The sequence below is a fragment of the Oncorhynchus mykiss genome, chromosome 10 (assembly GCF_013265735.2).
Source record: "Oncorhynchus mykiss isolate Arlee chromosome 10, USDA_OmykA_1.1, whole genome shotgun sequence".
Classification (NCBI taxonomy): Eukaryota; Metazoa; Chordata; class Actinopteri; order Salmoniformes; family Salmonidae; genus Oncorhynchus; species Oncorhynchus mykiss.
The window spans coordinates 77,535,513-77,553,146 of NC_048574.1; the positions used below are offsets into that span (position 1 = coordinate 77,535,513).

The following is a 17,634-nucleotide window of genomic DNA, read 5'->3' on the forward strand; positions in this document are numbered from 1 at the left end:
ATTCTGAGTTGATCCGGCTTTCTAACAGTAGAGAGGTTAAACCTGCTCTTAGACAGCTTTCTGGCTATAAGTGTCACATTATGATCAGACAGCCCAGTGACCATATTGAATGATTTAGTCACTCTCTCTGGTTTATTACTGAACACCAAATCAATCTGTGTTTTAGAGCAACAAGTCACCCTGGTTGGCCCTTTAACTAGCTGTGTAAGGTCAAAGGTATTAGTGATCCGTTTGAGGGTTTTCCTACAACACTTGTCTTCATAATTAATGTTAAAATCTCCCATTAAGATGACCTCTTTCCCAAAATCACATTCCCTAAGCATGTCTTAGTGCGGTCTTTAATTTTTTAAATTTAGAAGTATCATTTTATTTCATACTTAGAAGATATTGAATATATTTGTAGACTTGAAATGCCTGCTGTTCTGTTGTGTTTATCTCAGAGAAACCCTGTCTGGATGGATGGTGGAAGTTTGGCACCAGCTGTTATTATGTCTCCTCCACAATGGACTCAGCTGAGGGCGGTCAGAAGGAGTGCAGAACAATGGGAGGAGAGTTGGTTATTATAAACAGCAGAGAAGAACAGGTAATAGATACTACATTATTAATACTATAATACTACTGCTGCATTATTATTATTCTCTACTTCTCTGACTAGTATTCAACACGTTTAACCAGTTGTATCACCAATGTTCATGTCACTGTCAATTTATAAAATATACTTCCTGTCAGAAAAGCAGGTTTGCTTGAGATGATATCTGTAATTATACTACAGTAAAGTAGCTGAGGCTGCAACTTGATCTAATAGTTTCACTTCGAAATTTGACCTAATTCATTCTGCCTGGCTACAGGGTTAATTCTGAATGGCTACAGGGTTAATTCTGTGTGGCTACAGGGTTAATTCTGAATGGCTACAGGGTTAATTCTGTGTGGCTACAGGGTTAATTCTGTGTGGCTACAGGGTAAATTCTGTGTGGCTACAGGGTTAATTCTGTGTGGCTACAGGGTAAATTCTGTGTGGCTACAGGGTAAATTCTGTGTGGTTACAGGGTTAATTCTGTGTGGTTACAGGGTTAATTCTGTGTGGCTACAGGGTTAATTCTGTGTGGCTACAGGGTTAATTCTGTGTGGCTACAGGGTTAATTCTGTGTGGCTACAGGGTTAATTCTGTGTGGCTACAGGGTTAATTCTGTGTGGCTACAGGGTTAATTCTGTGTGGCTACAGGGTTAATTCTGTGTGGCTACAGGGTTAATTCTGTGTGGCTAAAGGGTTAATTCTGTGTGGCTACAGGGTTAATTCTGTGTGGCTACAGGGTTAATTCTGTGTGGCTACAGGGTTAATTCTGTGTGGCTACAGGGTTAATTCTGTGTGGCTACAGGGTTAATTCTGTGTGGCTACAGGGTTAATTCTGTGTGGCTACAGGGTTAATTCTGTGTGGCTACAGGGTTAATTCTGTGTGGCTACAGGGTTAATTCTGTGTGGCTACAGGGTTAATTCTGCGTGGCTACAGGGTTAATTCCGCGTGGCTACAGGGTTAATTCCGCGTGGCTACAAGGTTAATTCCGCGTGGCTACAGGGTTAATTCCGCGTGGCTACAGGGTTAATTCCGCGTGGCTACAGGGTTAATTCCGCGTGGCTACAGGGTTAATTCCGTGTGGCTACAGGGTTAATTCTGTGTGGCTACAGGGTTAATTCTGTGTGGCTACAGGGTTAATTCTGTGTGGCTACAGGGTTAATTCTGTGTGGCTACAGGGTTAATTCTGTGTGGCTACAGGGTTAATTCTGTGTGGCTACAGGGTTAATTCTGTGTGGCTACAGGGTTAATTCTATGTGGCTACAGGGTTAATTCTGCGTGGCTACAGGGTTAATTCCGCGTGGCTACGTGGGTTAATTCCGCGTGGCTACTGGGTTAATTCCGCGTGGCTACTGGGTTAATTCCGCGTGGCTACAGGGTTAATTCCGCGTGGCTACAGGGTTAATTCCGCGTGGCTAAAGGATTAATTCCGCGTGGCTACAGGGTTAATTCCGCGTGGCTACAGGGTTAATTCCGCGTGGCTACAGGGTTAATTCCGTGTGGCTACAGGGTTAATTCCGTGTGGCTACAGGGTTAATTCTGTGTGGCTACAGGGTTAATTCTGTGTGGCTACAGGGTTAATTCTGTGTGGCTACAGGGTTAATTCTGTGTGGCTACAGGGTTAATTCTGTGTGGCTACAGGGTTAATTCTGCGTGGCTACAGGGTTAATTCTGCGTGGCTACAGGGTTAATTCCGCGTGGCTACACGGTTATTCCGCGTGGCTACACGGTTAATTCCGCGTGGCTACACGGTTAATTCCGCGTGGCTACACGGTTAATTCCGCGTGGCTACACGGTTAATTCCGCGTGGCTACAGGGTTAATTCTGCGTGGCTACAGGGTTAATTCTGTGTGGCTACAGGGTTAATTCTGTGTGGCTACAGGGTTAATTCTGTGTGGCTACAGGGTTAATTCCGCGTGGCTACAGGGTTAATTCCGCGTGGCTACAGGGTTAATTCCGCGTGGCTACTGGGTTAATTCCGCGTGGCTACAGGGTTAATTCCGCGTGGCTACAGGGTTAATTCCGCGTGGCTACAGGGTTAATTCCGCGTGGCTAAAGGATTAATTCCGCGTGGCTACAGGGTTAATTCCGCGTGGCTACAGGGTTAATTCCGCGTGGCTACAGGGTTAATTCCGCGTGGCTACAGGGTTAATTCTGCGTGGCTACAGGGTTAATTCTGCGTGGCTACAGGGTTAATTCCGCGTGGCTACAGGGTTAATTCCGCGTGGCTACAGGGTTAATTCCGCGTGGCTACAGGGTTAATTCCGCGTGGCTACAGGGTTAATTCCGCGTGGCTACAGGGTTAATTCCGCGTGGCTACAGGGTAAATTCCGCGTGGCTACAGGGTAAATTCCGCGTGGCTACAGGGTAAATTCCGCGTGGCTACAGGGTTAATTCCGCGTGGCTACAGGGTTAATTCCGCGTGGCTACAGGGTTAATTCCGCGTGGCTACACGGTTAATTCCGCGTGGCTACACAGTTAATTCCGCGTGGCTACAGGGTTAATTCTGCGTGGCTACAGGGTTAATTCTGCGTGGCTACAGGGTTAATTCCGCGTGGCTACAGGGTTAATTCCGCGTGGCTACAGGGTTAATTCCGCGTGGCTACAGGGTTAATTCCGCGTGGCTACAGGGTTAATTCCGCGTGGCTACAGGGTTAATTCCGCGTGGCTACAGGGTAAATTCCGCGTGGCTACAGGGTAAATTCCGCGTGGCTACAGGGTTAATTCCGCGTGGCTACAGGGTTAATTCCGTGTGGCTACAGGGTTAATTCTGTGTGGCTACAGGGTTAATTCTGTGTGGCTACAGGGTTAATTCTGTGTGGCTACAGGGTTAATTCTGTGTGGCTACAGGGTTAATTCTGTGTGGCTACAGGGTTAATTCTGTGTGGCTACAGGGTTAATTCTGCGTGGCTACAGGGTTAATTCTGCGTGGCTACAGGGTTAATTCCGCGTGGCTACACGGTTATTCCGCGTGGCTACACGGTTAATTCCGCGTGGCTACACGGTTAATTCCGCGTGGCTACACGGTTAATTCCGCGTGGCTACACGGTTAATTCCGCGTGGCTACAGGGTTAATTCTGCGTGGCTACAGGGTTAATTCTGTGTGGCTACAGGGTTAATTCTGTGTGGCTACAGGGTTAATTCTGTGTGGCTACAGGGTTAATTCCGCGTGGCTACAGGGTTAATTCCGCGTGGCTACAGGGTTAATTCCGCGTGGCTACTGGGTTAATTCCGCGTGGCTACAGGGTTAATTCCGCGTGGCTACAGGGTTAATTCCGCGTGGCTAAAGGATTAATTCCGCGTGGCTACAGGGTTAATTCCGCGTGGCTACAGGGTTAATTCCGCGTGGCTACAGGGTTAATTCCGTGTGGCTACAGGGTTAATTCTGTGTGGCTACAGGGTTAATTCTGTGTGGCTACAGGGTTAATTCTGTGTGGCTACAGGGTTAATTCTGTGTGGCTACAGGGTTAATTCTGCGTGGCTACAGGGTTAATTCTGCGTGGCTACAGGGTTAATTCTGCGTGGCTACAGGGTTAATTCCGCGTGGCTACACGGTTAATTCCGCGTGGCTACACGGTTAATTCCGCGTGGCTACACGGTTAATTCCGCGTGGCTACAGGGTTAATTCCGCGTGGCTACAGGGTTAATTCTGCGTGGCTACAGGGTTAATTCCGCGTGGCTACAGGGTTAATTCCGCGTGGCTACAGGGTTAATTCCGCGTGGCTACAGGGTTAATTCCGCGTGGCTACAGGGTTAATTCCGCGTGGCTACAGGGTTAATTCCGCGTGGCTACAGGGTAAATTCCGCGTGGCTACAGGGTTAATTCCGCGTGGCTACAGGGTTAATTCCGCGTGGCTACAGGGTTAATTCCGCGTGGCTACACAGTTAATTCCGCGTGGCTACACAGTTAATTCCGCGTGGCTACAGGGTTAATTCTGCGTGGCTACAGGGTTAATTCTGCGTGGCTACAGGGTTAATTCCGCGTGGCTACAGGGTTAATTCCGCGTGGCTACAGGGTTAATTCCGCGTGGCTACAGGGTTAATTCCGCGTGGCTACAGGGTTAATTCCGCGTGGCTACAGGGTTAATTCCGCGTGGCTACAGGGTTAATTCCGCGTGGCTACAGGGTTAATTCCGCGTGGCTACAGGGTTAATTCCGCGTGGCTACAGGGTTAATTCCGCGTGGCTACAGGGTTAATTCCGCGTGGCTACAGGGTTAATTCCGCGTGGCTACAGGGTTAATTCTGTTACTGGAAATGACACAACAACAAGTTTCCAGTTTAACAAAGTTTACTATACCGTATGAACACACTACAAAGTAGCCATTCCACTCTAGGTCCATCAACCACAAGACTCCCTGCGCAGGCACATTCTTGACTGAGTGATAGCCCCGTAATAACAGAAATATAGGGATACTTAAAACATGAACTTAACAAATTCCTTGTTACAGACAACTACTACTATTATTTATAAAATGTAAAAGTGTTTCTCTGCTGTGGAGATTAAATAATGGCCATTGTTTTTTATCCACAATTCTATTATAGATATTTATCCATGGATTTAAGAATGTCTGGATTGGTAAATATAAAGAAGATGGAATCTGGGAGTGGGTTGGCAAAACACCATTTAAACCTACGTGAGTGAAGTGGTTCTGGAGGACTTTTACACTTTTCTGTTGTAATAAATTACTTTTCACAGTCTAATCTCGTCCTCAGCCAGCTCTCTCTCTCCCTCTCTGTAGAATGGTAACAACTGAGCCTGGGGACTAGGTTAACTGTCTGATTCTCTCTGTAGAATGGTAACAACTGAGCCTGGGGACTAGGTTAACTGTCTGATTCTCTATGTAGAATGGTAACATCTGAGCCTGGGGACTAGGTTAACTGTCTGATTCTCTATGTAGAATGGTAACAACTGAGCCTGGGGACTAGGTTAACTGTCTGATTCTCTCTGTAGAATGGTAACATCTGAGCCTGGGGACTAGGTTAAACTGTCTGATTCTCTATGTAGAATGGTAACATCTGAGCCTGGGGACTAGGTTAACTGTCTGATTCTCTCTGTAGAATGGTAACAACTGAGCCTGGGGACTAGGTTAACTGTCTGATTCTCTATGTAGAATGGTAACAACTGAGCCTGGGGACTAGGTTAACTGTCTGATTCTCTCTGTAGAATGGTAACACCTGAGCCTGGGGACTAGGTTAACTGTCTGATGCTCTATGTTGTATTGGATGATTTTTAACTCTGATTCTCCGTGTTGTTTATAGCTATTGGATGGAAGGGGAACCTAATAACTTGAATGACGAGATGAGTTGTGTTGAGATCCCACAGACGGCATCAGACCCATTGAAGAGTTGGAAGGTTGCACCATGTACTACTCCAAAACACTGGGTGTGTGAAAAACCGATCACACTGTAGTCTAATTATAGTAGCTAATGTAATTCCCTATCTTATGAAGTTGAACTGGTTTTCACTGTGTTAGGCTGAATCTGTTTTTGTTTCTACGTGTAACTACATTGAAGGAGCTCACAACAGAACATTGTCCTACACTCGGTTTGTTGTTTATATGAAGTATTTTTCTTTAAATCGATTCTTATTAAAAACTAAAGTTTTTGTTGCTAAGGATTCCACGACGCGGTTAGCCTTTACGGCTGGGACTGTAAGTTTGGGTTCCATTGTTGCTAAGGATTCCACGACGCGGTTAGCCTTTACGGCTGGGACTGTAAGTTTGGGTTCCATTGTTGCTAAGGATTCCACGACGCGGTTAGCCTTTACGGCTGGGACTGTAAGTTTGGGTTCCATTGTTGCTAAGGATTCCACGACGTGGTTAGCCTTTACGGCTGGGACTGTAAGTTTGGGTTCCATTGTTGCTAAGGATTCCACGACGTGGTTAGCCTTTACGGCTGGGACTGTAAGTTTGGGTTCCATTGTTGCTAAGGATTCCACGACGTGGTTAGCCTTTACGGCTGGGACTGTAAGTTTGGGTTCCATTGTTGCGTGGATTCCGCGAGTGCTAGCTGGCTGTACTACAGACACCTGTCGTCGTCGTGGGAAAGACTCATTGTTATCTTTTTGTAAAACAACTGGTTGCAGTAAAGAGCCAATCTGGATACGAAGGAGATCCTGAGGGAAATCTACGAGTACCAACAGCTTTACGCTATGGAGGAACAACCTACTCCTTCGTGGAAAGATCCGACCACTTCACAAAATGACTTTAATCCGACAATAAAAAATAAAAAAAAGTTGAACCTACAGACACGTACGATTTACTTACCATTGAGGTAGAGGCTAGTGCTCTGGCTGGAATACATGCCACATTGGAAAAGTTGTGTGAGGAGGCAGCAGGGCTGAGAGTTCAGCCAGAGTGAAATTCTCACTCTCCGAAGAGAAACAAGACACTCACAGCCAAGGTAAAAATACACGATTCCAACATGGATTGTCTACTCAGGGAAAACAGGGTGATGAAGGAGACGCTACTAAACACAAAGTCGTATTGTGTGAAAATCCTTTTTTTCTGGTATTCCTGAGGACGCATCCAATAATCCAGGGGGCGCAATCAGAGAATTCATGCAATCCGCCTTAACTTCCTATAGAGACTAAACAAGGCGGCTTTCCACCGAGTACACATACTTGGAGCTGGAAGCGACAAGACCAAGGGTCCCCGACCGATCATCGCAAAATTTGAAAACACCAACAAAAGGAGCTCATCAAAAGCAGAGCTTAAAAGGGACCAAATTCGGTCTCAATGACCAATTTCCAAAAGAGTTAAACGAACGTCGTAAGAGACTGTATCCGGTACAGAGGCAACAAAGGGAGAAGGGTAAGCGTGCCTTTATCATTGTGGACAAACTCTTTATAGATGGACAGCTATTCCGAGACAGCTCCATCACACTGTGGCTGTACTAAATTCTACTGGGACTTCAGGTAACATAAAAGAAGGTATGGGAACTGTAAAAATATCTGAACATTATGAAGTGGATGTGAACACACATGTACTCAACTACATGCTTGCTTACACATAAACTTATACACACACACACACGTGATCTCGCTCTCTTCTCTCACTCTTTTCTATTGTCGAGAACTGTTTTATAATTTAATGTGTTTTTGTCTTTTTTATGTATATGTCAACAAGTTTATATATGTTTACAACAAGCAAGGGGAAGATATCAGAATATGGGCATTGGGGAATAATAACATATTGTATGGAATACATTTGTACTGTAGTGAAGCCGTCTCTAGGTTAATGCAAGGTCTCTTTCATGATCATGTGAAACGTCAATCGCTATGGAAATGCTGGGATGTGTTTTTCAATGATTTTAAAGGTAATTATGATGCAACTATGATTGTGATACGATATGGATTAGAATTATGAATATTAAGGCCATACGCACTACATGTTACACACATAGACACTCAAACATGCAAATTGGCAGAGTTGTTATTTATTTGGACATCACACATTATAGTCTTACTCTTATACAGACATTGTACACACTCTCATTAAATTATATCCAATATCATACACATCAACCTACTCAGATTTGCTACACACATAATTTGTCTCAATTTTCTAACATCTGTGGCATTGGCTCACAGGCAAACAGGCAAGGGAATAAAACACATATTGCTAGAACCTATTTCTTGAATTCTAAATATTAGACATTTTAAAGCTCTAGTTTTGACCTTCATAATACCTCTGATGGCAGTAACTTTACAAGCACTAATTCTGGTCAATATAGCCTGAGAATAGTATCGAATTATGGTAAGGGGTGAAATAAGTAAAGCTAGTTATAATTGTAACAGTTTGGCAGATCATAAAATAAGAGGATCAGTCTTTACATGGCTAAAAGAAAAGGAATATAATATATACTGTTTACAGGAAACTCACTCTACATCTTTAGATGAAGTTGCGTGGGAAAAGGAATGGGAAAAAGGAATGAAGTAATTGTATTTATTTTTTATTTTACCCCCTTTTTTCTCCCTGATTTCATGGTATCCAATTGGTAGTAGTTACAGTCTTGTCTCATCGCTGCAACTCCCATACGGACTCGGGAGATGCAAAGGTCGAGAGCCATGCGTCCTCTGAAACACAACCCAACCAAGCCGCACTGCTTCTTGACACCATGCACATCCAACCCGGAAGCCAGCCGCACCAATGTGTCGGAGGAAACACCGTACACCTGGCGACCTGGTCAGCGTGTACTGCGCCCGGCCCGCAACAGGAGTCGCTAGTGTGAGATGAGACAAGGATATCCCTGCAAGCCAAACCCTCCCTAACCCTAATTAACAAAAATGTTGGTCTGAATGTGCAAATAATCAGGAATGATTCCCAAGGAAGGTGGATCCTTTTGAAAATGAAAGTGGATGAGAGAGATTTGGCTCATTAATCTATATGGTCCAAATCCACACTTCTTCGAAAAACATTTATACCAATTTATTGAATTTACAGGCAACAAATGATCTAATCATTATGGTAGGAAACTATAACACAGTGTTAAGTACCATAACGGACCTTAAAGGTAATCATTCTACAAACTATCATCACCGTGCCCTATGGACACATTAGAAATAGTGGATATTTGGAGACTAAAAAAACCCAACCTAGGGAGATATACATGGAGGAGACTTAATCAAGCTAGTCGTCTTGACTACTTTCTTGTCTCTTTCTCTCTTGTACCAAAGGTTTAAAAAGGTTTTAATAGGAGACAGAATGCGATCGGATCATCATCTAATTGGCATTCACATAACTCTTATAGATGTTCCACGTGGATGGGGATATTAACTAAGACAAAGTAATTTATAACTGAATTTTTCCAGTTTAATATAGGTTCAGCAAATCTCCTTATTGTTTGGGATACCTTTTAAATGTACCTTCAGGGGTCATTTAATTCAATATTCATCAATAATAATCAGTTTCTGGCTAAAGAGACAAGACTAACAAGGGAAATCCATGAACTAATAGTACAGGTAGATGGCAATAAAAACGATATTACAGAGATGCAAAATAAGTTAGAGGAAAAACAAATAGAACTTATTCAAGAACAATCTAATGTAATCTATTCCAAAAAATAACAAAAAAATCCAAATTCACAAAATTATTCCTGAATCTTCAATATAGAAACGCTAACAAAAAGAATTTGCAGAAACTCGTTACTGAAGACAGTCATTTATGATTCTCTGAATGATATTTTAAGAGGGATCTAATTATTTTAGGCAGACGTTCTGTTTTCCGTCTCATCCTCTCCCACTGAATGAAGATTACGGTAAGGAATTATTTCCAAATAATATAAAAAATGGAACATTAACAAATGTACAGAAAGATCAGTGCGAAGGCCAAATTACAGAGGAAGACATTTTTGAGGCTATTAAATCCTTTCAGACTGGAAAAACCCCAGGGCTTGATGACATACCGGTAGAGGTATATCAAGTATTTTTTGATATACTAAAAACTCCATTGTTCGATTGTTTGGACTACTCCTATAGAAATGGTAGTCTGTCAGGTACTCAGCAGGAAGGTCTGATTTCTCTATTATTAAAACAAGACCGAGATGGCAAATTTAAAGACCATCCAGTCCATCTAAAAAACTGGAGGCCCCTTACACTTCAATGTGTGATGCAAAAATACTAGCAAAATGCATAGCACTCAGAATTAAAATGGTTTTACCAGGTATTGTTCATCCTGATCAGACAGGTTTTTTACATGGAAGATACATTGGAGATAATATACAACAACTACTAGAAATAATAGAACATCATGAAACATATAAGAAGCCAGGGATGGTATTGATAGCGGATTTTGAAAAGGCATTTGATAAAGTAAGACTGGATTTTATTTATAAATGCCAGGATTTTTTCAATGTTGGTAATTCTCTTATAAAATGGGTAAAAATAATGTATAGCAACCCCAGGTGTAAAGTAGTAAATATCGGATACTTCTCAGAGTTTTGAATTGTTAAACAACGGTGTCCGCTGTCACCATAGCTATTAGTTATGGCCATCAACATGCTAGCTATTATAATCAGATCCAATAACAACATTAGAGGATTAGAAATACAAGGCTTAAAAACAAAGGTGTCCATGTATGTCCGATGACTCAAGTTTTATGATAACTCCGCAGGCTAGATCCCTGCAATGTCTCATTAATGATCTAGATAACTTTTCTGTACTCTCTGGACTAAAACCTAATTATGATAAGTGTATTGCGTATTGGAACTTTTACATTACCCTGCAGCTTACCTATAAAATGTGCTGATGGTGAAGTAGACATACTCGGTATTCATATCACAAAAGATAGAAATAAGCTCTCTGCAATGAATTTCAATAGAAAACTTGGAAAATAGACAAGATCCTACAACCATAGAGAGGTAAATACCTGTCTATTTATGGAAAAATTGCCCTGATTAGCTCCTTAGTCATATCTCAGTTTACTCACTTACTTATGGTGCTGCCTACTCCTGATGAATCGTTTTTCAAATCATACGAGCAAAAAATATTTTGCTTTATCTGGGACGCTAAACTGGACAAAATAAAACGTGCCTATCAGTATAATGAATATGAATTGGGTGGGTTGAGATTATTAAATATAAAAGCACTAAACCTCTCTCTAAAAGCTTCGCTCATTCAAAAGTTTTATTTGAACCCTAAATGGTTCTCAAGTAGATTACTAAGAAAAGCTCATCCTTTGTGCAGATTGCCATGTCTCATTTTCGATTAATTGAAAATGATACTTTTTTCAAAATATCTGTCTTTTTCAAACAAGCATTGCAGAGCTGGCTACAATTTCAGTTTCATTCCCCTGAAAAGATAGAACAAATATTATGGCTGAACTCAAATGTGCTGGTTGATAAAATACCTGTATTGATGGGAAAGATGTTTGAAAATAGTATTTTGTTCTTAACTCTACCATTACAATTTACAATATAATTTAAGTCCTTCATAGAGTTATCAGAATTGTACGGGAAGTTCTGCTCAATCCAAGAGTACAACCAATTGATTACAGCATTGCCCCAAATGGAGGAAGTGGGTGGCAGCAGTAGGAAGTAGGAAACTGGTCTGTCTGCCCAATATGAAGGATCAAAACTGGCGGAGGAATAAAAATACCATAAATAGGAAAGTATACCAGTTTCATTTGAGGACCAGGATGTTGACAACTGTGCCATACAGATTGCAAAATATTTGGGAAGAGATTTTTGATGTACCGATTCCATGGTACAGGGTGTATGAGTTGATATATAAAACAACGCAAGATTCAAGACTACGTGATTTTCAGCAACAATTATTATATAGAATTCTTGCCACCAACAAAATGTTGAATATTTGAGGCATAAAGTCATCAAAGCTCTGCAGATTTTGTTGTGAGGATACAGAATCAATAGACCATTAATTTTGGTATTGTCCTCAGGTAGCCTGTTTCTGGTCTCATGTTCAGGAATGGCTGAAAAATTTAAAACTGAGATCTGGAGAGACCAGGTCAGTCAATTACTAATATACTAATACTCTTAGTAGAAGTGTTTATCTTCAACTCGAAATCTGTTGATTCTATTTGATTAGATAGATTGAAATTGTATGTTAAACATCATAGCATAATTGAAAGATTTGTGTTGCGTAGAAACACGAAGTGGGTGGCCAGCAGAGATAGATGGGATGGGCTGAGGGAAGCTGAGGGTTGGGATGTAGAATTGGAGACAAGTGGGAGTGGAGTTGCCGTGTGAGAGAGAGAATGGTGGTCAGAAGATAAAGGAAAAAGAAAAGTCAAAATAAAACATAATAAAAAGTACATTGGAATGACACTCAGTGGCAGTGTTTTTAAGCTAATGCCGGTTTGCCTGAGGCTGATGCCGTGCAGGTGTTTGTACACATGCATATACACACACTCTCATTCAAATAAACACATACATACATACAGTTGGCATTGCTGTTATGATTTTAGGTGTCCTTGATGTCATTTGTTTTAAATGTATTCTTTTGTTATATATTTTTTTGCTGTTTTCTTCTGTCTTTTCCTTTTTTCTCTTTCGTTCATTCTCTTGGTTGTTGGTGCATTGGGGGGGTTAGGGGGTGGGGAATGGAATTCATTGTATTTATTATATTTTTTATTCCGGGGGGTTGTGGGAGGGATCTTGGAGGGTTTGGGTTTTTTATATAACTATCATGCACACACACCCTCACACATAAGGATGGCTCTGTTGTGGAAAGACTGATACTTGTTTGATAGTGTCTTGATGCTGTATTGTTTGTCCTTCATGTTCCAATACTTTAATGTTACCCCTTCCTTGTGTTTTTTTGTAACACAATTTTAAAAACTACATTGAAAGATGTATTTAAAGACACCAGAGCTATGTGGAGTTTGTTCGCCATTCATCAGGCCCAGGAAAGTGGAACTGTGGTCTAGTAGGTACTAAACGGGTTTATAAAAAAATCTATTTACCATATTTACAATTTTACCACTATGGTGTGCACATAACAATTTAACAAGACACTGTTTTCATTTCAAAACTTTTTCAAGTTTTTACAGCTATCAATCCATTTGAAATGCAGCAGTGTTCTATGTTTGCTTCCATTATGTTCCATATGTTCCGTGTGTTCATTCTACTGATTAAATACATCTATATACTGTGATCCAGGTATCTAATTTACTTGTCAAGTGTACTGTATTACTAATTATTGTAATGTACTAATAGTAACTCCAGTGTTTTCCTTCTAAATGGTGTCAGTTATTAGTTAATATAGCACAGTAAAAACACTTTAGTTAATAGACAGAAATTAGTTCTATCAGTAAAGTTAAAGTAGTACCAGAATTGACCACTAGAATTGTGCCATCCATGGACATGACCAGAACCTGTATTCACAAAGCATCCCAGAGTAAGAGTGCTGAACTAGGATCAGTTTGGTCTTTGACCTCTCTCTGGTAATGCTCATATTTCTTCTTTACTAAGCTTACCCAGTACAAAGGAACCAATGGGATAGTCCCAAAAGTGAAAACTCTGCCCAACCAGCAACACAATACTCCTGTTGGATAAAATATTCACATTGAAAAATCTATGCAGTATTCTGTAACATGAACTTTCAGTTGACTGTGAACTTTAGTTCCTCATACTGCCTGTTTCCAACCACCCACACACTTTCTGAATAATCCCAAGTTAACCACATGTTACCATATATCTGAACATATCTTCCAGTAGTATATTAGTTATTAGTTCATAATTGTTTGTCCAAATAAGGTAATGGCTACCCTGATGTTGACACAGAATGTGGGCTTGTTTGGTCTTTAATACACATGAAACAACTTCAGTCTTACATTGTGTGATCACTCAGTACATTGTGTGATCACCCAGTACATTGTGTGATCACCCAGTACGTTGTGTGATCACCCAGTACATTGTGTGATCACCCAGTACATTGTGTGATCACCCAGTACATTGTGTGATCACTCAGTACATTGTGTTGCCCTCGTCTTATTTACGAACCAATATATGATATTTGGATTCATCCAGTTTCCACCCTCAAAGACAGTAGTAAAATGTATTTTCTCAATTTCACCAGATATGATCATTTTATGCATTATCTGATTATTTTGGAATGTGTTTGTGGTTCTGGGGGACGGAGCAGATGGAACCACAACTTAATGATCAATAGAGCAACTAATCCCTTACAGCCAGAGAAAAGCCGCAAGTATCTGATGTTATAATACTCTGTGATTCAGTACATTTTCTGTGGTGGGAGATGCTGTTAGCAATTTATGTTATTCTTCAATAACACAAACTCCAAAGCAAATCAGGGGGAGAAAAACAGGTTTAATCAGAGAGGACAAATCAAGATGTTATGCTGGGAGGTAGATGTTCAGTCTCCCCTGTCCTCAGCTTTTCCCCAAAGAACAAAGGAACAGGATGCCATTTATAACCCCCCACCCTAGCCTGGGGTTGGCCAATCAGAAGTCCTTGCAGTACAACTTGGCCAATGGCCAAATCACCAGTATCCCGCTCCCGACTTTATGTACAGACCAATGAAAACGTGGCTCTGAGTTCAGGAGTAACATTCCACAGATTCTGAACAGATGTTGAACTGAAACCCAACTCCTATTTACAATTCCCTATTGACCATTAGTACTATATTGACCATTAGTACTCTATTGACCATTAGTACTCTTAGTTTTTAGTCCTCTCATCCTCTCAAACTCTGCATTGTGTATTTATCTTCAACAAAATCTTATAATACGCTCTAGAGTTTCTACACTGGGATCATAGCCATGTTTGTCTATTGTAAGTTTACTATACATTAATAGTGAGTTACTGTTTGTTTTGACTGAAATATTTATCAGATTCAATGGTGTGGTAGCTTGTGTTTGATGAACTTTTCCCTTTTACAGAATGTTGGGTTAAAATGTTAATAAGGTTAGGTTTAGCTTAAAGGGTTTGCTAAAAGGGTTAAGGTTGGGGTCAGGGGAAGGGTTAGCTAAAAGGGTAAAGGTTGGGGTCAGGGGAAGGATTAACTAAAAGGGTTAAGGTCAGGGTCAGGGGAAGGGTTAGCTAAAAGGGTTAGGGTCAGGGGAAGGATTAACTAAAAGGGTAAAGGTTAGGGTCAGGGGAAGGATTAACTAAAAGGGTAAAGGTTAGGGTCAGGGAAGGATTAACTAAAAGGGTTAGGGTCAGGGGAAGGATTAACTAAAAGGGTAAAGGTTAGGGTCAGGGGAAGGATTAACTAAAAGGGTAAAGGTTAGGGTCAGGGGAAGGATTAACTAAAAGGCTAAAGGTTAGGGTCAGGGGAAGGGTTAACTAAAAGGGTTAAGGTTAGGGTCAGGGGAAGGGTTAGCTAAAAGGGTTAGGGTCAGGGGAAGGATTAACTAAAAGGGTTAAGGTTAGGGTCAGGGAAGGATTAACTAAAAGGGTTAGGGTCAGGGGAAGGATTAACTAAAAGGGTAAAGGTTAGGGTCAGGGGAAGGATTAACTAAAAGGGTAAAGGTTAGGGTCAGGGGAAGGATTAACTAAAAGGGTTAGGGTCAGGGGAAGGATTAACTAAAAGGGTTAGGGTCAGGGGAATGGGTTAGCTAAAAGGGTTAAGGTTAGGGTCAGGGGAAGGATTAACTAAAAGGGTTAAGGTTAGGGTCAGGGAAGGATTAACTAAAAGGGTTAGGGTCAGGGAAGGATTAACTAAAAGGGTTAAGGTTAGGGTCAGGGGAAGGATTAACTAAAAGGGTTAAGGTTAGGGTCAGGGGAAGGATTAACTAAAAGGGTTAAGGTTAGGGTCAGGGGAAGGATTAACTAAAAGGGTTAAGGTTGGGGTCAGGGGAAGGATTAACTAAAAGGGTAAAGGTTAGGGTCAGGGGAAGGATTAACTAAAAGGGTTAAGGTTAGGGTCAGGGGAAGGATTAACTAAAAGGGTTAAGGTTAGGGTCAGGGGAAGGATTAACTAAAAGGGTTAAGGTTAGGGTCAGGGGAAGGATTAACTAAAAGGGTTAGGGTCAGGGGAAGGATTAACTAAAAGGGTAAAGGTTAGGGTCAGGGGAAGGATTAACTAAAAGGGTAAAGGTTAGGGTCAGGGGAAGGATTAACTAAAAGGGTTAGGGTCAGGGGAAGGATTAACTAAAAGGGTTAAGGTTAGGGTCAGGGGAAGGGTAAGCTAAAAGGGTAAAGGTTAAATGGATTTAGCTAACCCTTCACCTAACCTTAACTCTGTTAGCTAACCCTTCATCTGACGCTAACCTTAGCCCTTTTAGCTAACCCTTCACAAAACATTTGAGCTAACCCTAACCCTTCCCCTAGCCTTAATTAACCCTTTTAGCTAACCCTGACCCGAACCTTAACCCTGTTAGCTAACCCTTCACCTAACCCTAACCATTTTAGTTAACCCTAACCCTAACCTTAACCATTTTAGCTAACCCTTACCTTAACCTTTTTAGCTAACCTTTCCCCTAACCTTAACCTTAACCCCTTAACCTAACCTTAACTCTGTTAGCTAACCCTTCATCTGACCCTGAACTTAACCCTTTTAACTAACTTTTTTAATTAAAAATGATTCTAAGTTGAGAATTCATGATGGTGACTTCACTAGTGAATATTAGAAGGACAGGTTGTACATAGTATGGTTGGAGTCTGAGTCAGTCAGCATGATAGTGTGAAAAGGGTCAACTCTGTTTAATTTGGATAATGTCAACATTAATACATTGTCAAGATGTGTTTAAATGTCCTTTGGCGCCATTTCCCTTTGTTACAAAGAGTAGAAAGAAAATATGTTCCTGAATTCTCTCCTCTTTGGATACTCAAAAGCCTGCCTGGTCTTTTATCCAGTAACACACTAGGGACGACGGCTAGTCTAGCGGTTAAGAGCATTGGGCCAGTAACACACTAGGGATGAAGGCTAGTCTAGCGGTTAATTAAGAGCATTGGGCCAGTAACACACTAGGGATGAAGGCTAGTCTAGCGGTTAAGAGCATTGGGCCAGTAACACACTAGGGATGAAGGCTAGTCTAGCGGTTAAGAGCATTGGGCCAGTAACACACTAGGGACGACGGCTAGTCTAGCGGTTAAGAGCATTGGGCCAGTAACACACTAGGGATGAAGGCTAGTCTAGCGGTTAAGAGCATTGGGCCAGTAACACACTAGGGATGAAGGCTAGTCTAGCGGTTAAGAGCATTGGGCCAGTAACACACTAGGGATGAAGGCTAGTCTAGCGGTTAAGAGCATTGGGCCAGTAACACACTAGGGATGAAGGCTAGTCTAGCGGTTAAGAGCATTGGGTCAGTAACCAAAAGGCAGTTAACACCCCAACATCATCTGCTCCCCGGGTGCCGATGACATGGACGTTGAATAAGGGAGCCCCCCGCACCTCTCTGATTCAGAGGGGTTGGGTTAAAATCGGAAGAATGCATTCAGTTGTTTACCTTAGTAGCTATCCCCTGAAGGTCCATGCCAAATATTTTCCTCCTCCTCAGCAGGAAGAGGCATTGTCGTGCCCACTTCACGACCTTTGGTGTGTGTGGACCACGACAATCCCACCGAGGAACTTGAAGCTCTCGACCTGTTCCCCTACAGCCCTGATGATGTTGATGGGGGCATGCTGGGCCCTCCGTT

General features: G+C 41.8%; 1 protein-coding gene across 14 annotated transcripts in view; it reads left to right on the forward strand.

The window, feature by feature from the left end:
• Window positions 1–17,634, forward strand: part of LOC110534594 (fibronectin) — a 272,449-nt gene that overhangs the window by 175,153 nt on the left and 79,662 nt on the right. Inside the window, exons 25-27 of one of the 14 annotated variants that reach the window (XM_036934037.1) lie at window positions 441–583; window positions 5,116–5,207; window positions 5,833–7,778. The exons of the other annotated variants lie outside the window; for them this stretch is intronic. Of the exons in view, the coding sequence (XP_036789932.1) occupies window positions 441–583; window positions 5,116–5,207; window positions 5,833–5,983 (386 nt within the window). The 3' untranslated portion in view covers window positions 5,984–7,778. Of the gene's footprint in view, window positions 1–440; window positions 584–5,115; window positions 5,208–5,832; window positions 7,779–17,634 lie in introns of those variants that run through there. 14 annotated transcript variants of the gene reach the window in all.